The sequence below is a fragment of the Podarcis filfolensis genome (assembly GCF_964270895.1).
Source record: "Podarcis filfolensis genome assembly, chromosome: 2".
NCBI lineage: Eukaryota > Metazoa > Chordata > Lepidosauria > Squamata > Lacertidae > Podarcis > Podarcis filfolensis.
In genome coordinates, this window is record NC_139605.1 from 64,021,928 (window position 1) to 64,047,474 (window position 25,547).

Here is a 25,547-nt window from a genome sequence, read left to right on the forward strand (position 1 = left end):
TGAGATTAATCTTTTTATTGGATTTTCTCTTACAACAACTCTGCAAGGTAAGTAACCTTTATTTCCGTTTTACAAATGGGGAGCAAAGGCTGAAAGAGAATGCCTTTCCTAAACCCACACAGTCAGTCCATAGCAGAGATGGGACTTGAACCCAACTTATAGCCAGGGTCCTATCCCCTGCTCTACATTGGCTCTTGCTCCTCTTTGTGGTACTGCTGTTGCTTCCACAGGGTGGAGCTGCCTAAAAGAGGCAGCTCTCTTTTTGCTGGTGATTTGAAGTTGGCTTGTTGAGTAACTAACCAACTAAACAAGCTTGACCTTGATGTAGCATCAAACCTTGCAAAACATTAAACTTCCTTTGCAAGGTAAGAGCAAACTGTGGTCTGATGGTTTAGGTGAAATGGCAACCTAAGGTTTGCCTGAGCACCAGGATAAAATTGAAGCACTGGGGTGGGGGGAGAAGACACAACTTATGAGCTCAAGGCTCCTCACTGCGTATCTAACATGAGGCCATGGGCTGGCTGGGTATTGGTAATAAAGGCAGCAGTAGGAATTGTCTTCAGCAGTGGTCATCCAGATACTGTGAAACTGAAGACCCATTAGCCCCAACCAGCATGATGGGCGATGGAGTCCATCAACATCTGCAAAATATCACATTGGCCACCCCCATCTACAGAATCAATGGATGCAGGTTGCTGCAGCAAAGGTCTCATTGGCCTTTTGGTTGATCTCCAGACAGTTCACATAGCTAGAGTGTGCTTGTATCTATGAGGCTGGGCTTCTTAGATAAATAGCTTCCTCCTGGGTGCTTTCTAACCCCCCCCCTTTTTTTTTTGTCCAGATGGCCATAGCTGCCAATTGTTAAGCAGTTTTTATCTGGCAATCTGAATGAAGAAAGGATGCAAAGAAAATTATGAGAGTTCAAAGTGAACAAAATATCCACGCTGCTGAAAACATATCAGCCCTATATGGGAAATGGAGACATTGACTTTGAGCCTGTTGACATTCAGGGTCTGCTCCCATTGCTTTCAATTGGAGGAGCAGCCTGGACTGTGCCAGAATTCTTCATAAACAAATCTATATTAGTTGGCTGTGGTGGGTGGAGAGCTGGGAAAAAAACCTTAATGCCAGTCTCCCTGAGCAAAACTAGCAATTAATTAAAGGAATAAGTCACAAGGTCCTATTTATGCAGCTATCTTTTGAAAGGAAAACATGAAAGAGAAACTGTTCCATGATGGGGTCTGTACTTGTTTGAAGGGAAAAGGGCAGATCAAATCAAAAGTGCAAAAGAATCCTAGAATTATGGAACACATTTTATCTGTTACTGAAATGAGAATGGGATGATTCCTTGCAGCAATATTTTCCTGCTCTTTATCCAGCCTGGTTTCTGGAGGCTTCTTGCAGTGCTTTGAAAGGTATGCATACTGAGAAGCAGTTTCTTTTGCCAAGAGTTACAATTTGCATTTTGAAAGAGAAAGCTTAATTAAAATCTGAATTTCTAAGCCACCTGCTGGGGCTTGCCATCTTCCTTAAATGTGTTTCTGCTTGAGAATGAAATGTTTTTCTTGAATATTAAACAAAAGTACTCTTTGGTTCCCAAACTGGATATTTAAAGAGAAATAGGATTTTTCATATAGATACCTAGCAGCAGAAATTTTTACAAAGTTCCAAATTAAACTGCACAGTCATTGGCATGTTAAGAGTTTTAAAAAAGAGCTTATTTCTATTAGAAAAAAAGATATTCAGGAATACATTGTGTTTGTTAAATATTTTCTTAGCCACAGTTCTCAGGACAGTTGTTTGTTTGTTTGCAACTTATGTATGTCACCCAATAAATGAGTATCCTCTGGGATATGAACCATAAATTTACAATGAATGAGTAAAAACCTGAAAACAAGCAAACAAATAATTAATTCTGAAGAAGAAGAAGAATAAATGCCAAACTAAATAAACACAATAAAAATAGAAGTGATAAAACTGCCACTAGCAAATAATATAAAACAGCATTCAAAAGCACTAAATGGTTAATTTAAAATATTTGGAAAATAAAAAGACTGTAGTTGCCTAGTGAGTCTCTCTGCAGAGGGGCACTAGGCACACAAGAGCCTCTCCCCCTCTCTAGTAGCCACCTATTGCACCTTTTTTGGCAAGGCTATTGGAATTAAAAAAAAATTAAGATTTATTTTTGTGCAAAGAGTCATTGTACACCTTCAGGATTATACTTTTGTTCCTGCTTGCTTATGGTAGATGTTACATAGATGTTTCCCTTTGCTGACAGCCAGATCAAATCCTCAATAAAGAATTTAAAACTTACATTGCAAAATGATTAAAGCACTAAAAGCAGCAGTAGGAAAACAACAATAAGCAGCAGTAAAAAAAAAATTACTTCAGATACAGAGACTTTAAAAACAAATACAATAAAGCAATCCTCTATGGACCAAACGCCTTCTTTAAAAGGACAGTTTTATACTATATTCCAGAAGGCCATGAAACAGGGGCAAGACTTCTTTGCTGTATTTCCACGTGGACAAGCTACTGAGGTCTGACAGCTGCCAGCTCAGTTGCCTTTTCCGAAAGTAGTGATGTGTTGTCCGTGCCACTCTTTTTTAGTCACCCAGAACATCAGCAACGCATAGCTGATTGATGTGTGCGCCAGTATCCTTCCAGTTGCCCTGAGTGATATGTGACTGCATGACATAATCCATGGACTTTGCGGTGTGTCTCTGACCTGCCTCGCTTGCTGTGTTGATCCAGCTGTCAACTTCCTCACTGCAAACTTCCCTTCTTCGCAGCGCTTTATGTCCAGATTAGCAGTAGGCTCAATTCATAGCTGTCTGAGGCAGAGATTGAGAAGAGAGTTTGCTCATAAGCAGTTTCCTCTCAAACTGTCAAACCTTGTTAAATGCCCTTCAGGATTTATGGGCAATGCAGAGGATTGTAAACGCTCATATATATCTTAGCCAGGCTTTTATTAAATAAACACATTCTTCCTCAAGAGAATAATTCTTTTCATAACAAGGATAGGGAACCTCAGTTCCAGGGGGCTAAATGCAGGCATTCAGGCCTCCCTGTCTGGCACTGTGCCCAGAGGACATGTCTCACTGGCCCTGATTCACACCCCAGTTTAAACCAGGGCAGTTCCCTTTGAGAGATTGGTAACTGCATATGACAGCAACCCTTCTGAGTCCACGGGCACATTTGAAATTCTGAAAAATTTCTGATGCTGTGGGCACCAGTCACAAAATGGCTGCCATGGTGGTTTGGCAGCACACAAAATGACTGTTGTGGAAGGTGTGGCACAGCACAATTCCAGGAATCTCCTTTTCCAAACAAAAGAAGAAGTCTGTTGCTGGTGAGGTAGTGTTGATTAGAACTAGAAAATAAAACAAAAATTATTCCTGAACTTAATAATTGCAAATATACATACACAGTCATAAATAAAAAGATGCATTTAATGCTTGCTGTTGAGTCATTATACTATTTTTATTATTTAAATAATTGCTACCCCACTCTTCAGCCCCAAGACTCCCAGGGCAGTCTCTCTACCCCTCCTCTCTCACATACACACAAAGGGGGGTGGGGAGAAAGACGGACAGACCCTGCTCCCCAAGCTTACAATTCGGGGACATGATGATACTATTATCTATTATTCTTATTCTTAATTATTAATTTTATTACCCACCCTTCACCAATAAGCCCCAGGACAAGATTAGTAACACTTAAAGCAGATTATGAACACAGGGAAAGGGTGAGCCCCGAAAACACAAATCTCTTGACGCCAGGGTAAAGAGGTATGTCTTCAGTATTTGCTGAAAGCTATATAATTAAAAAGCCCAATGCACCTCTATGAGGAGTTCCATAACTTAGGGGGTTGCCACAGAAAATGCCCTCTCCCAGGTGGCCACCCCTCCAAATAAACTACTGAAGGAGGTGGTATTACCCTTTGCTGATCTTAACATCCAAGAGAGTTTGTAAAAAGAGAGAGAGAGAGAGTCTTTCAAATATTTGGGCCTCTAGTTGTTTGCAGATTTAAACACTGATATGAGCACCTTGATTTGGGCCTTGAAATGTACAATCCGTTTTAAATTAGCACAGCCTTTCACAATTCTACGTGGTGCAGATTAAGGACAAAAATGGTCAGCTTGGGCAGAATGTTCTGTTTTTTGAAGCCTCACAGCACAAAACTAAAATGGGAAGGTGAAAGGTAATTGGTGCTGTTTCCTCCCCCCTCCCCCCTTCTGTATTCCACACATGTTAAACTGGCATTGTGGTCAGTAGGCTGAACTAGCACTGAGCACAGTTGCTCACATGTTTTTGACTGGATGCCAGTCTTGTGGTAGAGATCCATAGGATGGAGCTTAGGGTGGACCTATAATTAAGCTGACTGGAATAGTTTGGTTGAAAATAAGATTCTAAGCCACGAATGGTTTATGGATATTTCCCAAATAGGAACATTCAATCATACCTATTTTATTTTTTCCAGTTCATGGTTTGTAATGTTTTCCTTTCCCTTCCCCCCCTGTTCTTTTCCTTTTCCTCACTTCAGGCCTACTGGAAAAAGATGAATCAGCTTCTGCAGACCCTGAATCAGAAGCTCGCAGCTCTTAACCATGGGCAGGAAGGGATAGTCAAGATCAATGCAGCTGTCTCAGACAAGGTGGTTGCTTTTAAAAGTAAGCCCCCATCCATTCAACGAGAAATGATGAGTGTCTGCAGTGATCCCTACACCTTGGCCCAGCAGCTGACACATGTGGAACTGGTAAGTGGAAAGCAAGACGTTTTGCTTTATCTTTAATTTAGATAAGACAACATTTTCTAGAAAATCCCTATTGAGACTTTCGAGAGGGTTAAAATATGATCACATCCCCTTCCCTATGGCAGGAACTCAAATGTGTTGCGGTAAGTTTCTGAATGTAGGACCACAAGTACAGGGCATCATGTGAGTCCTTCAGTCCAAGCAATTGCCCACTGGGAGGGAATAAGATATCTTACTACTAATAACAAAAGCTAAGTTATATAGTTAAGAAGCTAGTGCACCTACAGTAGACCAAATATGTACTGTTCAGGTTAATGCTAGTTTCAGATGCAGCCATCTTTTTATTCCCACATGCTGCAATATGATATTGATTAGTATTGGTCTTGATGAATGAAGAACACAAAGTTTCTCTGAATAACCTTTCTGAAAGTGTTTATACTTAAATATTTGCAAAAAGTTGAGATAGGATGGTCTATTTGGATCTGGGAGAGGGTCTTGACCCTTCCTTCTACATCATCTTTCTGATTAAAATATCCCCTCCAGGTACTCCAAACTGGTAATTGCATGTTACATTTTCCCAAATGGGGCAAGTAACAGACTGGGTGAGCTGTATTTTAATCAGGAAAAGAGTTCAGGGAGAAAGGATTAAATATTCTTCCCAAGTGACATGGTCCCAATCCAAATCATCCATCCCATATATGTTGTTTGCACACACACAAGATCAGACCTGTCATCTTGACTAGTTTGGTCCTGAAGCATTCAAGTTTTTAATCAACCTTTTCATTGGTGCGTAGCAGGTTCCCAGTCAGAACCACTGCTGTAACATCATGACCCCTTGTTTTTATCCACTAGTCCATTCTTGTTTCTTATTTTGAGGATTTCACAAGGTTTCATTGAGTTGCCAAGTCATCATAGGTTTGATGTGTTGTTTTTCTACCAACAAATTCATATCTACTTCTATAACTCATGGACTTAGGACAACGTAGACATGATGTGGGAGATTCATGATTAGGAACGCCCATGGCATTTACCGTATTTTTCGCTCTATAAGACGCACCAGACCACAAGACGCACCTAGTTTTTGGAGGAGGAAAACAAGAAAAAAAAAATTCTGAATCTCAGAAGCCAGAACAGCAAGAGGGATCGCTGTGCACTGAAAGCAGCGATCCCTCTTGCTGTTCTGGCTTCTGGGATAGCTGCGCAGCCTGCATTTGCTCCATAAGACGCACACACATTTCCCCTTACTTTTTAGGAGGGAAAAAGTGAGTCTTATAGAGCAAAAAAATACGGTATTTTAGCAGCCTTACATGGAACTGATGCTCTTGGATTGTTTTTAAGACTTTTTCCCCTTGTCCATTTCCCACTAGCACTTTCCTTGATGTAAACTACACTCCTAATTACACAAAGCTACTATTAGCTCCACAGGGCATATGTGTGTGATGGGCTTAGATACTGTGCAGCTGGGTTCCCACTGCCCCACAGCACCTCATAGCCACTTCGGTGCAGGTATGGTTATGATCAACGAAAGAGCTCAAGAGGAAGGAAAAACCAAGGGAGAATCTAATCACAGAACTCCAGTAGCCTAATCTATTTCAGCTGGAATGTCTTTCCTGCTTATGCAGTATAGACTGTAACCATGATGTAATTGCTTTCTCTGTTGAGGATGAGGAATCTGTGGACTTGCTAGATGTTGTTGGACTGCAAGTCCCAGTAGCCCCAGCTAGCATGGCTATTGTTTGAGTGATGATGAGTGTTAATCAAGCAATAGCTGGAGGGCCACAAGTTCCCCATCCTTGCTGTAAGCAATTCCTGATGGAGAGTAAACCAGGCAGAGCTAGTCTGCCAGCCAGTGGTTTCATAAATTCCTTTTAAATTCTGGTTTCAGATCTGAAGGGTGCTACTTCAAGCACCATAAAGTGAATAAGTGATTCCAGGCGTGCTATATTACAATTTATTTCTCACTTTATTTCTTGCAAAAGGAAAGACTGGGTCACATTGGACCTGAAGAATTTGTTCAAGCATTTGTCCATAAAGATCCTTTGGAAAGCACAAAGGTATGACTAGCACTATTGTTGCTGCTGCTGCTATTTCCAGTTGCATTTAGTGGCTGACCTACATTTTTTGGGCCCTGAAGCTTGAACTGATATGGGGCCCCCATTGCAACCAGAAATGAGGTCTGGGTAACCACTGTTATCTTCTTCTGTAGGTTTGTTCCATGACAGATCACCACCGTTTTTTTTATTTTTTAAATTAACTACTGCATCTCATATAGTGGTACCTCGGGTTAAGTACTTAATTCGTTCCAGAGGTCCGTTCTTAACCTGAAACTGTTCTTAACCTGAAGCACCACTTCAGCTAATGGGGCCTTCTGCTGACACTGTGCCGCTGGAGCACGATTTCTGTTCTCATCCTGAAGCAAAGTTCTTAACCCGAGGTACTATTTCTGGGTTAGCGGAGTCTGTAACCTGAAGCATATGAAACCTGAAGCGTATGTAACCTGAGGTACCACTGTATTTGGATTAAAATAGCTGCACTGACATGTCAAAGTCACTGGTGTGAATAAAAATTCCCTATGCCTTATAGCTTTTGAGTTATAACTCTGTTGGTAGAGTATGAGACTCTTAATCTCAGGGACATGGGTGTGAGCCCCACATGGGGTGAAATATTCCTGCATTGCAGGAGGTTGGAATAGATTAGCCTTGTGGTCCCTTCCAACTGTTCTGTGATTCTGTGGTGGGGTGAAAATGAGGGAAATATATATATGCATGATGGACGTTTAAAAGCATTTTTTCTAAGCAATGTGGAATAAAGTTGCTTCTGGGGCCCCTCCAGAACTAGGGACTCTAAAGTTTACGATTCATTAGTTTCATAGTAGATCTGTCCCTGGTTGCATTACCCATTCTGAGTGAGCATTTCAAAGAGTGGGATGTGCAGCAATTGGGACTACACAGTAGGCAGTACACATCTGTTTATATTTATAGGGAGGCACCTGGAACATGTTTTTCAGAGTTGCATGAAGCTGTGGTGTTTAGGACATGGTGCTCATGTGCACAGTGTACATTTGAAATAAGTCCACGGAACCATCTCCTACCTGATGTTCTTTTGGGGTTTCAAATGCCCCTGATGTGCACCTTGTAGCTGGAATAAGAAGAAAAGCATGGTTTTGTATTGGTAATTTGAGAGTGCATATTTTAATATTCCGTGCTGCAATCCCAGTAGGGGGGAAATTAGCCTCTGCCTGTGCATACTCAGCTCCTTGCTTGTTAACGTCAAGGGCAACATGCCCATTAGTGTCTGTGAGAAAGAAAATAGGAGAAGGTGCTGCTTTGTGCACTATTGGTGCACAGATAATTCTTCAGAAGCAGGTTTTGGCATGTGACTAGCTGGATGTAATCACAATGCAGTAACTAAAAGCAAAGTATTCCTAAGACTGATAATATAAGTACCTGTAAGGCTGGTAAATTGGAGATGAAATACATTAAAGGAAACTTCTTAATGCAGCATAAATTTCTGATGGCTAGGAAATTTTGTTCACTTACAATGCATACAAAGAGAAGCAAAGAATATTCATTGAAACGAAAGGAAAAAATGGCTTGGGTGATGGTATGAGGAAACTGGCTCCTTCCCTCGTTGGACTACAGACCTGTTGCATTAACATCTGTAGTGATGAAATGCTTTGAGAGATTGGTCCTTCAACACCTTAGGACATGTTTTCCACTGGATTTTGATAAACATCAGTTCGCCTATAGGAGAAATAGGTCAACAGATGATGCCATAGCTACAGCCTTTCACCTTGCAGCGAGTCATCTGGAGAGACCGGGGGATTATGTTAGAATGTTGTTTATTGATTATAGCTCGGCTTTTAATACCATCCTTCTGGACATTCTTATCAAAATGCTGGTGGAACTAGACCTACCTTCTACCATCTGTGACTGGATCAAAGACTTTCTGAGGGATCGGACACAAACAATGAGGATTGGGCCTGTTACATCTACCTCCCTGAAGCTCAGCACTGGCACCCCACAGGGATGTGTGCTGACTCCTTACCTGTACTCGTTGTATACATATGACTGTATTTCCTCTGATCCATCCACTGTAATTATTAAGTTTGCCGTTGATACTATCATAATGGGTCTAATTACAGGTGGGGATGAATGAGTGTACAGAGGGGAGGTTCAAAAAGTATCTACATGGTGCTTAGAGAATGACTTGCACCTGAATATTAGCAAGACAAAGGAGATAGTATTGGACTTTTGGAGGAAGAGAGGGGAACTAGCCCCTTTGTATATTGGAGCAGGGGGTTGTGTGGAGAGAGTCTCTTTATTTAAATTTCTGGGAGTTTACCTTAGTGAAGACCTCACTTGGAAAAACAATATAACACAGGTGGTTAGGAAGGCCCAACAAAGACCCCACTTCCTCAGGGTCTTGCAAAAGAACAATGTAAAACAATTGATGACCTCCTTCTACCGGTCCACAATAGAAAGTGTCCTCTCATATTGTATCACAGTGTGATACGTTGGCTTGACAGCCATGGACAGAAAGTCTTTACAGAGGGTGGTGAACACAGCACATGATATCATGGGCTGTCCCCTGAGCCTGCTAGATGACATTGCAAGGGATGGTTGCCTTAGGAGAGCGAGAAAAATTCTCAGGGATATTTCACACCCCAGCCAGCACCTCTTTAATCTTCTACCCCTGGGCAGGAGATATAGAAGTATAATCAGTTGTACCAACAGGCTAAAAAACAGTTTCTATCTGTGGGCTGTTAGGCTGCTGAACAGAAAATAATATAGTGCAACTGACTTTCGGGGTTGGTGTGTTGTGCGACAAGCACACAGAGTGCAATGAGATTGAGTGTTTGGGGGGGTAAGGCTTGGTTAATTTCATTGTACACAGGTTGTACATTGACAATAAAGGTGTTATTATTATTATTATTATTATTATTATTATTATTATTCTCAGCAGACGTTGCACATATCAACAAATACCTCAAAATTAGGCATCTGCCATCCATTTTCCAGTGGGATTTTAAAGGGGAACATGTTGTGCTTTTGCTTCTTATTTTGCTGGGATTGAGTTAGGGTGCTTGGTCACTGCATTATTTATTGCGGGCTATGGGAGGAAACTGCCTTTTTCTTTCATTGGCTTCCAAATAATTTTTTGAGTCTGTAGATTATTTTGACCGCCAAACTGCAACTCAGAGAACTTTAATTTCCTTGCTGCTTTCCTTCCTCCCATAGGCCTGTCATCTTCCCCTCTCCACAATTGCTTGTGATGCATACATATCCCCAAGTGCTGCTCAGTTCAGCAGACAGGAATAGGGGCAGAAAATGGGCGAGGTGGGGGGCACAGGCAAGAAGTGGTGCCATTCACCTGATCTCCAGTTGTGCTGGAGAATGTAAAGGTTCAATACACATCTCTAAGTGATAACCAAGAAAACCTGTAGATTAGATGATAAAATGAGGACATAGTAGTAAATGTTGGTTGAAACAGAAACATGTCTAGACTAAAACTGAATCAGATTTTAAAAAGCAAGCAATGGAGCATTCATAGAATCATAGAATTGTAGAGTTGGAAGGGACCACTAGGGTCATCTAGTTCAACCCCCTGTAAGGCTGGGATAGCTCAGTTGGTAGAACATGAGACCCTTAATGGGTTATGGGTTCGAGTCCCACATTGGGCAAAAGAGTCCTGCATAGCATTTTGTGTACCAATTGTGTCATCTTGTGATAGGGTGCATTATTGTCACAAAGTAGGGTGAGCACACGGTATGGCACAAATCGCAGCTTTGCACTAGCACAACCATCCTTGCATGAAACACTTCATATCTATTTGCTAATCTTTGTGTGTATGTATGCACGCACATGCATGCACAGTCCAAAGACTGTGACTGACCTAAGCTACTAAATTAAATTAAGGGGGGAAAGTTGAGATGATGAAGTTGAGATGATGAAATGAGGACATAGGAGTAAATGTTGGTTGAAACCGAAAGACTTCTAGAGTGAGACTAAATTGAACTAAAAAAACAAGGAGTGGAGATGTTGAGTGCTATGTTAATGGATGCCCAAAGGCTTTGCGTGCCATGTAGCATTAAATATACTTGGATATAAAAGAATCCAAGTATAGCAACGGGAGAAAAGTGCAAGGAGTAATTAAGGATAATGTAACAAAATATGAGATGGAGATGACAGAAGAGAACAGTGTGTGAATTCCAGAGAATGAATGGGAAAGTGGTGGAACTAGAATTCAAACCCATTTTGTCAACTAGAAAATAAATACTAATATGGGTAGCTTCACCTAACTAAGATTTAATGAATGGTTACATTCATTAGATGATAAGGTGCTGCTACATGACATACCTGCTGAATACGCAAGAGAGTCAAAAGGGGGGGGGAATTACAGCAAGCCACAGATCCAGAAGCAAAGTGTGACCCTGCTCCAAAAGGGGAGTGCAGCCCCATAAGGGTAGCCAACTGACCAATTTCTCAGACCCAGGAACTACTTACCCACAATGGCTCTGTCTTGCCAGGATTCAAGCTCAGCTTATTTTACCTTACCCATTTCACCACTGTGATCAGCCAAGGGCCCATTGTGGTACTATATTTCATAGTTGATCATTTTGGTTGCCCTTTCCTGGACCTTTTCCAGCTCTACAATAACCTTTTTGAGGTGCAGCAACCATACGGCATTCCAAGTGCAGTTGTATCACAGATTTGTGTAACAAGAGTTATGATATTGGCAATTTTATTTCAATTCCCATTCCTAATTAGCCCCAACATGAAATTTGCCTTTTTCACAGCTGCTGCTTGCTGAGTTAACATTTTCAACAAGCTATCCTCTGTGACCCCCAAGATCCCTTTCCTGGCCATTCACGCCGCTTCAAACCCCATTAATTCAGTATGAGCAAGGCACTTCCTCCTGCTGCCATGCTCTGAGACAGAGAAGCAAGAGTTATATTTATTGAATTTGCATCACATCATACTGCAATGGGCTCCAGGCTGCTTACATTTTAGAAGTGCCTCCTGTTTCGTGTGATTCCCCAATGCCCCCTTTTAATCTTCTTTAGCCTTAGGATACATTTCTACAATACAGATATATATGCAAACATTGCGAACACTCAAAATCCCAGGCAGCCACCCTTTCCCAGATTATCCTATGCATGAGAGCCCCTTTTCACCAGCAGAAAACTTCGTCCTCATGGAGCTCAAAATTTACTCATCTTATCCTCAGGCTCTAAAATAGAAATCAATTATCACATTAATGAAAGAAAGAAAAATCTCTTGATACCCTCTAGTGGCTGCAAACAAAAAATATTACAAAAAAAAATCAGAATAATCAGCCATCTCTGGAAGATTATCCTAAGGAGAAGGTGGTGGAGGTGATTTAAAATTATCAAAAGAATCCAGATACCAAACTAACCTTCTCACTCCCATGCAATTGCCTAGTAACCACAGCCGAAAGAGCACGTCACAAAAATGACATTTCCTGATGAATTTTGCCATCTGAGTGACTTGTTTCACAGCAACCAATGATACAGAAATAGGTCAGCGATAAAGAATTGGGTAGTGAAGATATTATTTTCTCAAAGACAAGAGCATGTGAAGGAAATAATATTTTAGGCAAAAAAATATTCTGTACTGTAACTCTATCATATTTTGCTTTGCTGTTGATTCCCCCCAACTTAATCAGAAATTTTGTTTCATGCAAGACAACACCAAGGGCAATTGGATTTGCCAAACTGTAGGAACTCTTGGGAGTCAAAGGCGTAAACTTAATGCATATTACATGGAAAGGCGTCCTTGTCTGATTTTATTTTCTCCAGATTCTTGTTGCGTACAGCAATATCCTGGCTGTTAATATCCTAGGGAGCACCAATTGGAATAAATTGCCTCGTGTGCAATTGCTGTAGGCAAAGTGGGACTGTTCATCATTCACTGATTTGATTTGTAGAAAGCTTTGCATTCTGTTAAGCCCAACACATCTGCCACTACCCACCCCCTGACATCTAAAGCTCAGTCCCACATGCACTGTCCATTTGTGTGTGTGTGTGTGTGTGTGTGTGTTTATAGGTATATGTCCACATGCTTTTGAATGTTGTTGATGATAGAAATGTATGCTATTGATCATAGAACAACACTCTACAGTTATTGTCATATTATATATCTTATTATATGTATTAAAGCACAGCAGAAGCTAGTTTATGTCATGTCAGGTCTTTGTTTTTCAGCCTTGTTTCAGTGAACAGAAAAAAACTAGCAACCTTGAGGCCTATGTCAAATGGTTCAATAGACTCTGCTATCTTGTAGCAACAGAAATCTGCATGGTAAGTTGAATACCATTTGTCTGATTGTGGAACTTCGAGACTATTTACTCACAACAGTGGAGGATAAATATTTTTTGGACTAATCACAGAATGTACTTTGGGTTTTTACACTTTTTACACTTTTCACAGAAACACTGCGGTATATAAATGGTGAAATAGGCTATTGATACAGTGATAGAGCAGTAATTTTGCTGTAGAATTTTAGACAGTTGTGTCTCATAAGTGGACTGTGTATGAACAGTTTTCCTCTTGCCCTGCTCCTCTCCCAGGGAAAACCCAAACTTTAGTATTAAATTGGAGCAAACATCAATCTGGATATAGTGAAAATTACCTAACAAAATTACCAGTATTATGTCACAAAACAATGAGCACTTCCATATGTTCTAGAAGTAGAGTGGGCAACTTCTATGCCAAGGGCCATATTTTCTCTGGGGGAAATGGTCAAGGGGCACATAGCACCAGTCAGTTGACTAGAGCTGAGGTGAGCAGGAACACCTGTGTTCTCTCCCTCCTATACACATGCACATGACATCTTTAGGCAGATAGGTCTTGGCAAGAGAATAGTTATCCCAAACATTCTCAGATATGGCTGCATACACACCACACATTTAAAGCACATGACCTCTGCCAAGGTATACTGGGGACTGTGGTTTACCTCTCACAGAGCAACAGTTCCCAGCACTCTTAACAAGCTACAGTTCCCATGATTCCTTTTGTTTCATTTTATTAAAAGCAAGAAGCTGAGGGCCCCCTTAGATTACAAGGGCTGTATCCCATGCAGCCCGTATGTAAATCCGGCACTGGATGGGAGTATTGTGAGATACAAGAAACACAAAAGAAAATTCTCCAGATATCTACTAATTTCAAGATTAATGTCTTTTCTCTCCTCTTAAGACCAAGTCCAGAAAAAATTGCACTGATTGGCGCCAAGCCCAGAAAAAGTTACAGTAATTGACATTTTATTGATAGCTAGTTGGACAGACTATCAGTGGAATTAATAGTCTTTAGAATACAGTTTATGTGTCAATGTTGGGTCATTGCTTGAAGACATTTTTAAAGGTATAATAGACTTTGGTCACTCTCCCTGGTAGGATCTTTGATTTTGCAAGTTGCCAGCAATGAGTGCCATTAATCAAACAGCTTGAATGAGATTTTGTAGCTGTTTTGAAATCAATTGAACTGTAGAATAGGGCATCTCTGGCTGGCACAGTGTTCTGACATCTCCCAGGGTTTTTTTACACTTGTCTTCCATAGCTGTTTTATCTGTCTGTTTATTTGCAGCCTGCAAAAAAGAAGCAGAGAGCACAAGTCATTGAGTTTTTCATTGATGTTGCTCGTGAGTGCTTTAACATCGGGAATTTTAACTCGCTGATGGCAATCATATGTAAGTGTGTTATTGTCATTTCTGAATGATATTAGGGATATGTAAAGTAGATTCCCTTTCCTAATTGTTGTAACCTGCCCTGGGAACTTAGGGTGAAGAGTGGATAATAAATTGTAATAATAGTAACAATAACAATAACCATAACAGCAACAACAATAGCAGCAACCACAACAATAAAGTCCTCCTCTGTTCTTTTTCCTCTTATTTTCCTCCAGCTGGTATGAACATGAGTCCAGTCTCCAGGTTAAAGAAGACTTGGTCAAAAGTGAAAACAGCCAAATTTTTTATTCTTGAGGTAAAATGTTCAGAATTACGTATTTGCTATTCATGCATTTATTTAAACTGGATATTGCTAGGCAAGGGCCAAATGATATGATGGGCTTTGCATATCATATCACATTAAATTAAAGATGGAAAAAAAGTAAAAAGCAGAAATATCAGGAATAAAGTCCAGACCACAAATGGGTGCAAATGTATTCTTTTCCAGTCTTGTCTATTTAGTGCAGGCCATGGTTAAGAGCTATACTGAGTTCTGGTGTTATCTTGACTTAACTAGCAACCCTCATGCTAGGACTGACGGGCATTAAAACCAGAGAATATATCAAACAGCTACTAAGTTATGGGCAATCAGTGCCTGAAATCTGTCAGCAGGGAAAATTGCACATCAGACTATCCCGTGGTAATTTGGGAAATGTCTATATTTGCTTGGAATCAATTGTGAGGCTCACTGCTGAGGTTCCTATGATAATGTAAGTTAGGCAAGCCATTTCCTCTTTAGGGTACTTTCAGAAGATCATTTTAAGGAGCAACCCTCAGGTATACCTGTGTTTCTTAATTCAGTTAACAAGTTCTACATACTATACAACTGTTGTTACTGCTTCAGTCAGTCCTTCTTGCCACACACCTTTGCTTGTCTTGGTACAAGTGGACTCTCTCTTGAAAAACCAAGTGGACTGCCAGTTTGTCCAGCATACAAAGTTGAAGCAGGCCTGTCTCATTTGTAGATGTATGTGCATGTTCACACACACACACACACACACACACACATGCGTGTGTTTGGTGTAATTACATGGTCGCGCCACAGTACAATCCTGGCATCGCTCTGCACTCCGGAAACAGATTAATCGAGGAGTGGCAGTTGCCGTTTAATATTCTGCCATTAGGGTGAACCATGTGTGCTTTGTGTGTTTGTCTGTGCCTAACAACAACAAAATAAGTAGTGGCCACTAACAACAACGACAAAGATCATCATATGGAAGCATCTTTAGAAGCACTCTTAGAGGACTGAAGGGTTTTTATCATGACAAAAATGTTACGGACTGGTCACTCTTAAGAAACTAGATGAAAATAAATGAATAGAAATTGACCTGAAAAGGAGGTGTTGAGTAGTTTTGTCTCTAGTTCACCTGTATTGCTTACCACATCAGCTTTGCACTGCAAAGGCAATTCAAAATATCTTTTGATCTTCCAATGTTTTCTTCCTCTCTAGCATCAAATGGACCCTACAGGTAATTTTTATAACTACAGAACTGCATTGCGGGGAGCTGCACATCGGTCCCTAACAGCACACAGCAACAGGGAAAAGGTATTATTATCATCATCATCATCTTATTTTTCCGCCAAGAAGCTCAGCACAATACAGTGGACTCTCGGTTTGCGAACGTGATCTGTGCGCATCTGCGCACGCGCGGGTTGCAATTCGGCGCTTCTGCACATGCGCGAGCCTGGAAGTAACCCGTTCTGGTACTTCCGGGTTTCAGCGGGTCCGTAACCCGAAAAAAACGCAACCTGAAGCATCTGTAACTCAAGGTATGACTGTAAACATGCTTCTACACCAATATTATCCTTACAACAACAAAGGTAGGTTAGGCTGAGAGATAATTGACGGGACAAAGTCATGCAGTGAGGTCCATGACCAAGCAGCGACTCAGCCTGTGTCTCCTTCACCCGCTCCAGATCACCATGCTGCCTGGAACTGTTTCTTTTCACAGCCCATACTGGCTGGTTTTATAGTTGTTCATCTTTTCTGCATCCCTGCATGAGAGGCAAAATACTGTGATATTCTGAAGGTTGCATCCAACTGTTGCTCAGCTGTCAGTGTCTTCTATCAGTAGAGCAGGGAGGGAAGAAATACTCAGTGATTCCTCGTTCCCCCACTGGCGGGTTCCCCAGCCCTCAGGAGCAGAGGCAAGACAATGTGGTGCAGGTCCTTTGAAATGAAGATTCTGCAATTATATAGGCTCCCTGATTGCCTCAGCTGCAAGTAGCGAGGTGGGGAAGAGCCCACACCACTGGGGAATCTTTTGCCCTAGTCTGAACAAATAGATCCATAGGGAGATGATAAGAGGTATAATAAGGAAGGATATATATAATAAGGAAAAGAATATGAGACAGCCACATTCATGCTTGAATGAGAAGCTGATACTTTTAAGATGCTTATGCAGTCTGTCTCTAAGGTATAGCCATGCAAGCCTGTTTCTCTATTACTTACCTCATTTCCTGTGGAAGTCATTCATGCTGGTTACATGGGAAGGTTTCTCTTTAAAACCAAGGGCAGCAGAAGGTTAATAGTCAGATGGAAATGCAAGGGATAAAGACTACATCCTCCTTTAACTAAATGCATAACATGATAGTTGCCAAGAAGGTGTTTATGCATCAAATCCAGCACCTCATCATGGTTTGGTGTTTTCAAATCCCACAGCCACTATAGCTATAATTCTGCACTCCAAGCCTTAATGTCATTTCTTCATTTTTTAAAAAAATGTAATATTTTTACTCACCCTGGATCAAATGAAATGAAATGTGATTGCTATTAATTTAAAGATAAATATTGTCCACTGCTGGTTGTATATCCAAGCCCTCCCTCCTTCTTTTGAAGTACCGGTATATAATATAATCTGACACTTTGGGCTTAGTTTTCTTAATGCTTGAATAGAAATGGGGGGAAAGACAGAGGTTAAATTAATTAAATCAGGTAGAGATTGAATATATTTTTTGAAAGTTAAAAAACACAGCTTAGAGTTGTGAGTTGCTGTGGAAAGTGTGCATACCCATACGCATACAGAGGATTCGTTATTTGAATGGAAGTGTATTTTACATCATGGAGTGGATTTTTTTCCAGGCAAGTGCAGGAGATGAATATCTTAAGACCTTAATTGACTATCTGATTTGACTTGCAAATTCTCAGCACGTTGAAGCAGACACAGTGACTGCTGCTCACAGTAGACTACACATTCAATGTGTCATGCATTCCAATGGACTGTTATCAGAAAGTAACTGTGTGGAGAATTTAATTTAGGGCTATGCAGAAGAATAGGATCTGAACAGGGAAGCCAAAATGACATTCTTACATTGTGTATTGATGCTTTCTACTTTTGAAAGCTGGGGTACATTCCACGACTCTTTGTGTTTGATTTTTAAAAAATTGTTTATACTGTAGTTAAGTCATTCATTGTTTATTTACATAATTTATATCGTGCCCCTTCAATATGTATTTACGCTTCCAAGACACTCAAGAAAAAGGAAAAGTACAAAAAAGTATACAGTAATAGTAAAAAAGAAGAAAATGACATGAAATTTAGAAATAGTGGGGCCCTCTTTGTATGACAGACAGAGTGGGAGTGAGTGGGGAATTCTAACTGTTGCCCTTAGTATAGGTTTTTTTAAATCATGGGATTGTTAATTTGTTCATGTGATTTATTGGACTTGTTTTCATGGATTCCGTGATTTCCATATATTATTTTTTCCATATATTATCTTTATTATTATTAATAATAATATTCCCCACCCCACCCTGGGATTGAAATATTCACTGAAGAGCAGGTTTGAATTTAGAAATAATAAAGAAAACTACAATATAATAAATAGGGTTGGGGAGCAATCTTTACCTCTATGCACACCTCTCAGCTCAGCAGGGCTTTTTTTTTTTTTTTACTGCCTTGCCAAAGTTGGCAGCTGGGCCAAAAGGTGGGGGGGGGGTCAGACAGATCACTGTACCAACCTGCACCTCCCATGCCTTCATGTATGGCTGCAGTTCTGGCTCAGGATCCAGCAGATCCCAGGACAGCTCAGCCCCACCCCCTGGAAGGCTCTATTTTGTTGGGTGAAAGAAGCTGTGCACCAGCTCAGTAATACTGGCATCACTCTGCAGTTGGGGTCTGGCTCCCTCGGCCTGAAGCAAGATGAGTGCCGCATCCCATAGTTGCCTTTGACTGGACTTAACTGTCTAGAGGTCCTTTACCTTTACTTTTTTACCTAATGAGGGCACCCGGCAGGCCCCCTGAGGGGATTGCAAAGGTGAGGAGGCTCTCTCTGTGTAGTTGCCAGCAATTACACTTGAGAGTGTAAGGGATGCGGGTAGCGCTGTAGTCTAAACCACAGAGCCTAGGGCTTGCCAATCAGAAGGTCAGCGGTTCAAATATCCGCGACGGGGTGAGCTCCTGTTGCTCAGTCCCTGCTCCTGCCCACCTAGCAGTTCGAAAGCACATCAAGTGCAAGTAAATAAATAGGTACCACTCCAGCAGGAAGGTAAACGGCATTTCCGTGTGCTGCTCTGGTTCGCCAGAAGCGGCTTAGTCATGCTGGCCACATGACCCGGAAGCTGTCTGCGGACAAACGCCGGCTCCCTCGGCCAGTAAAGCAAGATGAGCTCCGCAACCCCAGAGTCATACACGACTGGACCTAACGGTCAGGGGTGCCTTTACCTTCACTTTTTACACTTCAGATTGTGTAGTGCAGAAATGTCTCAGGTGGCTGTCTCAGTGGACAGGCTGACTGATGTGAGAGAAGGCACCCTTAACAGGTATTTCGGGCCTAAGCCATGTACGGCTATAAAGATTAAGAGCAATAGTATACAGAGGCAAAGCAAACTGCTCCAGTACCCGAAGTGGTGCTCGTCTCAAGGGGGTGTGGCGCGTGGCCCAGGGGGGCATGCGTCCTGGGGGGACACGGTGAGCAGTGTGTGCCCCAGGGGGTGCCGCCAATTGGGGGTCAACATCTTGGCACCCCCCCCCCCTTTGGAATGGCACCTGGGGTGGGCCGCCCTCCCGCTCCGTAATGCCCCTGACAGTATATCTAGCATAGTTGCACCAACCCATTTCATGTAGCAGTTCATAGGAGGGTCAGAGCTTGAGGATACTTTATGTGCTCTTCTCATTATCTGCCTAATGATGACTCTTTCATCAGTCCCTTGGCCCAGCCTGTGACAGTGCACTAATTTCAACTGCATCAAAGTGATCTCTCACACACCTTCCATCCACACACACATGCACACAAACACACCAGAAAATACAAAATAGGTTAAAATACATATCGGAAATCCAACTTACAACATATACAGATAAATCAGGTGAAAAGCAATGTGTGAAGTGGTTAAAATGCAGCATTCTTGTTGACGTGTGGCAATCAGAACTGCTCACAGTATTCCAAGTATGGTTGCAGCGCATGATGACATTATGATATTAGCAGATTTCGCTTCAATCCATTTCCTAATGATCCCTAACATGGCACTTACCTTTTTCACAGCTGCCAGCCACAAACTGGGTTAACATTTTCAACAATCTATCCACTATGACCTCAAGATTTTTTTCCTCGTCAGTCATTCACCGCCACTTTAGACCCTATTATTATCAGTGATGTGGATATGAATTTTCCCCAGAGTGTTCTGTTTTTCTGCTGGAAAATTTTCTGTGTCTTAAGGTCATTAGTAACAATGAATGGCTGCCAATTGCAAATAAGAAATCAGGCTAGCTTTGTTTACTAAACACAAGCAAAGTAAACATGCTAAGTTAGGCTATTCTCCAGGGCATCAGAACATTATCTGTTGCAAATTACTGTATGCAAATTATCCTAATTTGTGGAAGCACTGATAATTATATCCTGTTACAATTCACTTACTAGTGGAACCACATTAGGGCTAATTTTTCAATATGAAGATTGGCTTTTGATAGGGGAGAGTGACAGGAGAGGAGCAGCTACGTTATCCTTTTAACATACACTTACTTTTGTTTCTTGAATATTTTAGCTTCAGCAAGGGCAAACTTCCACTTGGGATTCCCACTTGCTTTCTTTTTTCGATGCACATACTGCTCAGGCACACCAGTACCATAAATAACTTGAGGACATTGGTTGCCAAACCAAATGACTACTTTACTGCTACACTTTTCCAGAGTCTTACCTTTCCTCAAGGCTATAGTACTCTAGTGCGTACTTAAGTTACAGTTCAGTTCATTTACCAAAGGACCTGGGGATATATTTGAAAGATATGCCCAGCTGACTTATTCATTCTCACTTTAATAGAAACTATAGCTCCTGTAGGAGAGACAGGAATTCACTAGCTAGGTGAGTTTAAATCTTCTTCAGGGAGCTTGGCACAGTGTTTTATGAGTGAAGAGGAGCTGCCCTTATAAGACCCTTGTGAGCTACACTCCAGGTCAAGTTATAGTGAAATGAATAGACCATTGTTGATCTGCAGGATAACCTAGCAGACTTGCTTATCTACCTTTGCCCTGTCCTTGGCTGATAAAGCATCTGAGAGAAAACTGTCTACAGTGGGAAACCCAAAAAGAGAGTCAAGTATAAGGGCAGTGGCAGAGGAATATGTAGTGCTGTTGTTGCTGTTTAGTCATGTCCGTGTTTATATATCTGAATAGAATGCCATGGAATACTTTCTCAAGTGAAGTCCACCTGGCATGGATACTGACATCTTTTGGGTGCCTAAATTAAGCCTTCCTTCTTTTTCCTGGCCTTTCCCAGATTATGATCGAGCTATGTTAATGTTTTAAGTTTGTATTACTCAAGTATTATTCGCATATATAAAAGTATTTATAGACCACTATTTCACTGTAAAAAAATCAAAGCAATTTAAAACATAAATCCATATAGTGAAAACCACATAGTCCCCAGACTTGGTAAGTTAAGCACAGTTCCGAATCTGAATAAAAAATAAATATGGTATATTTTGGTATATACCAAACATGGTACAGTATAAGACAAGATAGATACCCAATGTAAATCCATGTTGCTTCATTTGATACTTTTGAAATTTACACCAGGTGAGGATCAAACTTAGTGTGAAACATCCAGCAGATAGGTACCGACTTCACGGCATATCTTTCGTTCCCTCCTGTGAAAATTGTTTAAATCAGAGCCTTTGTCATGTTAAGTTATGAGCATCTACTTTTCCATATGTTGGCTTGATTGGGGTTTAATTGTTAATGCTCACTTAATCAAGGGCTTATGCTTCATTGTGCTCTTTGCCTCTTTACTGTCTGTACACTGGTGAAAGTTAATCACCTTGCTTAATAAAATGTTAATGTTAACAAAATGATGTTAAATATCAATGTTACTGAAATATTAATACGTAATAAACTGAAACCTTAATTCCACAAAGCTTAGATAGATTGTGTTTTGCCAATTCACATAGAAACTCTCTTCAGCATGACAGCTATTTTGTGGGTTGTTATCTCTTGAATCTCCTCTAGGCCTCACTAGTATTAGTATTTCGTCATTAGAGTAATACTGTACACTGAAAAGTTAATCTCTCTTTTCTTCTTGTGAATGAACAGTTCTTTCATGCATAAAGAACAGAACTGCGAAAGATAATAGTCATGTCATTCTTTTCACAGATTGTGATCCCGTTCTTCAGCCTACTGATCAAAGACATTTACTTTTTGAATGAAGGATGCGCCAACCGCCTTCCAAATGGACATGTCAACTTTGAAGTAAGTGCAGCAAACATCTTTGTCCAGCAAGTGGTTGATAGGTTCTTTGAGCCCTTGTGCTTACATTCCAGAGTGCAACAAAAACCATACGTGAACAAAAAATTATTACCTTGATTATCCCAAAGTCAAACAATTCCCAGCAGACTTTTTCATATAAATCCTTTAAACATTTTTACTTAAGAGTTCTCAGTTTCAGATGGCATGATCTAAAAGCTCATATGCAGAAACACCATGCACACTCGGGGGGGGGGGTTCCCCAACTCCCTTTCATGCTGAACCCCCCCCCCAACTACTCAAAAGTTATCTCCCCCTTCAGAGATTTTAATTTTTTTGTTTTACATGTTTTAAAAGGTAGAGCAGTTGGTGGGATTAAACTTCTGGTTCATATTCAGTTCCACCAAAACTGTTGTGATTTTATATTCCAAGTGTTGCATGAAATGCCTGTTATTTAAAACGCAGTTTAATAGCAGCAGAAGAAAAGAGTAGCCTGTGTATTGTGTGAGACATGTGCATTGCTTACCTGAGATATGCAGATTTTATTACAACTGCATAACTCTTTTCTTTAAAATATTTCTATACTGCCTTTCACATGCAGTTACCAAAGCACCATCATTTCCTTTCATGTGTTACAGAAACACAAGGAAAGCTGTACTGGACAAACAAGCCACTTGCTCCTACCTTTTAAAAATAATATACCAGACACATTAAGCAGCTAACATTTTTGAGGAATGTTATAACCACAGAAGTAATTTTACTGACACACAAATTCCGTTTACCTAGACAATACTTTTTCTTCCCCAATCCTTACAGAAATTCCTGGAACTGGCTAAGCAAGTAGGTGAATTTATAACATGGAAACAAGTAGAATGTCCATTTGAGCGAGATGATAACATAATCCACTATTTACATACTGCGCCCATCTTTACTGAAGATGGTAAGAAATTCCTTTTTTGACAAATTCTATAGTGGTTCACTACTAGCATTGTTCCATAGTTCATGATAAAATATGATTTTCAAAATGTGTCATTGCACAGATCCATTGTCTACAATATAAGAATGATTATCTGGGCCTTTATTGTTTCCATAACTTTTTGACAAGGCATCTTGCTCGTTGCAAATCATCTGCATGCAGTGCTCACAGAGAAACAGGCCTGACAGTCATACTATGAGGGGCAGTTCTGAATGTCATTGCTGAAAGCATTCAGAGACAGAGTTACTGTTCCCTATAAGTCAACCAGTCTATCTCTCTCTGAGTTTGTGATGGCTGTAGGCAGGGAAAGCAGAGCTCAGCTCACAGCAGAGATCTAGTTACCTCTTAATATGTGCTTAAAGGGGGAGAACCCTTTCAATTCAGTTCTTTCATCATGCAATTAATCATACCCATTTGCAAATGAGTTTTTGTCTGACTTCTCTTCCTACCCATCCAATCTATCATGTTGCTCTCTGCCGTCTCCTAATGGGTTAAATCAGTCGTATCCCATTATCATCAGCATCGGAGATAAGGGCTGAATTTGCTAGCTTTGCCTAGACATGCCCATAGGCTTCACTGACTTTTAGATTGCTTCTGAACTTTTTGATTTTTAAAGAGCAGTCTTTAAAACTCATCCACATTAATCAAACAGGACAGCTGAGACTTCACTGGCCACACATGAATTTAGAATGTAGCAAGGAAAAATTATGTCCAAGCTGCACAAGCAACAGCTGCCCAAGCTAACATATATCTATATAATAATTATAGTGAGCTCTATAAAAAGGAAACAAGAAGAGCGTAACTCTGGCAGTGCTCAGAGTCTTCTGGAACAGCCAAAGGCATTTCAGAAGATCTGCTATTAGAGTCCAAGCCAGGAACTCTAACTTGTTGATTCCAGGAAGGTGAAGCCCACAGGTTGGTAAGGAGAAAGCAGGTCTGGTAAGACTTCTGAGGCTGCCAGAGAGTCTAGGAATAAACCAGGCAGCCCAGATTTAATCCACAAGTTCCAGGGGCTCTTGGCTGGAGCCTCCACAACCCGAGCTGACTCTCCTAACCAGACTGGTTCCTCCTGTGTTCCATGTCAGACTCTCGGCTGCTACTTTTGGCCAGTCCCTGCCCTACTAGGATTGCTTTGCACACTATTTCTCTTAGTTGATACTACTTCTCATTTAAGCAGAGCTGCGACCTTCTAGATAGTGTTGGACCCCAAATCCCATCAGCCCCAGTGAGCATGGCCAGTGATCAGGGATGTTGGGAGTTGTAGTCCTGCACCACCTGGAGTTCCCCAGTCCTGTTGTAGAAGAACCTTTTACACATTATATGTATCACCCATGATGATACATACACTAATACGGTCCAGTACTGGTTGCACTAACAAGTGGTTGGTCTGAATGAAGATGCACATCTTTTCCTCTTTAGTAGAAGCTGTTTGTGGCCAATTCAGTCAATTAACATTTGAATAGGTATGGGGATGAAGATCCAGATGCACATCTGTATCTCCATTCATGCTGGCTCCAATCACCCATTAAGTTTAAACTGTGGTTACAGATATTTAAGCACTTTGAGTACCTATATGTTGCTTGATCCTGTGCATGCTTACTCAGATGTGAGTCCCACTAAGTGTGCAGATGAGTGTCAGCGTACCTAAGAAACATAAACCTCCTTGTTTGATTAGAATGCTACCTTGTGGGCTACTGATCGTCTCAATAAGGAATGTTGCCTTTTAAAACTTCCTTTTTTTTTAGGTTTGTATCTGGCTTCCTATGAAAGTGAAAGTCCGGAAAACCAAACTGAAAAAGAGAGGTGGAAAACCTTGAGGTATTATTTCATTTATGTGGGTCGTGATCTTCTGAAGTGGAAATAGGTAGATATGGGCATAGAGAGGGTGGCTACTGGAGTTTGCACACATAGCTCAGCTAGTAGAAGATGAGGCTCTTTAATCTCAGGCTTGTGGGTTCAAGACCCAAGTTAGGCAAAAGATTTCTGCATTGCAGGGGGTTGGACTAGATGACTCTTGTGGTCGCTTCCAACTGTACAATTTTGTTTCTGTGAACACATACACATACACACATGTAATTGATTCCTTTCAATGGGAGAACCCTTTTGGGAAGAGGCAACTGATACTGGAGAAGTGGAGCAAGGAGGGCATACTACTGTGACACGCACTTGTGTGTGTAGCTTGGCTCAAAGGCAGTAATACCATAAGATACTTACTTTTGCCTAAAAGTACACTAATGGCCAGAACACAGTCATGGCTGCTTGGGTTCAGATTGACCTTTGAACTAAGTCTCCAACACTTGAGAAGCCTTAGGTATTCTCTTCCACTCAATTGTTACCAGTGATTATGTTGCATTATGCTGCTGGAGTTGCTGGTGTTGCTTATACCATAGAGA

The 25,547-nt window shown here is 41.0% G+C and overlaps 1 protein-coding gene across 3 annotated transcripts in view; it reads left to right on the plus strand.

Moving 5' to 3' along the window:
* The window catches only part of RASGEF1C (RasGEF domain family member 1C), an 84,101-nt gene that overhangs the window by 53,464 nt on the left and 5,090 nt on the right, over positions 1-25,547 (plus strand). For 2 of the 3 annotated variants that reach the window (XM_083592664.1, XM_083592665.1), the window contains exons 5-13: positions 4,547-4,759; positions 6,736-6,810; positions 12,969-13,079; positions 14,361-14,463; positions 14,679-14,758; positions 15,953-16,048; positions 22,089-22,184; positions 22,995-23,118; positions 24,900-24,972. In XM_083592664.1, coding sequence (XP_083448790.1) covers positions 4,547-4,759; positions 6,736-6,810; positions 12,969-13,079; positions 14,361-14,463; positions 14,679-14,758; positions 15,953-16,048; positions 22,089-22,184; positions 22,995-23,118; positions 24,900-24,972 — 971 coding nt within the window. The remainder of the gene's footprint in view (positions 1-4,546; positions 4,760-6,735; positions 6,811-12,968; positions 13,080-14,360; positions 14,464-14,678; positions 14,759-15,952; positions 16,049-22,088; positions 22,185-22,994; positions 23,119-24,899; positions 24,973-25,547) is intronic. The other variant, XM_083592666.1, reaches the window with a different exon arrangement.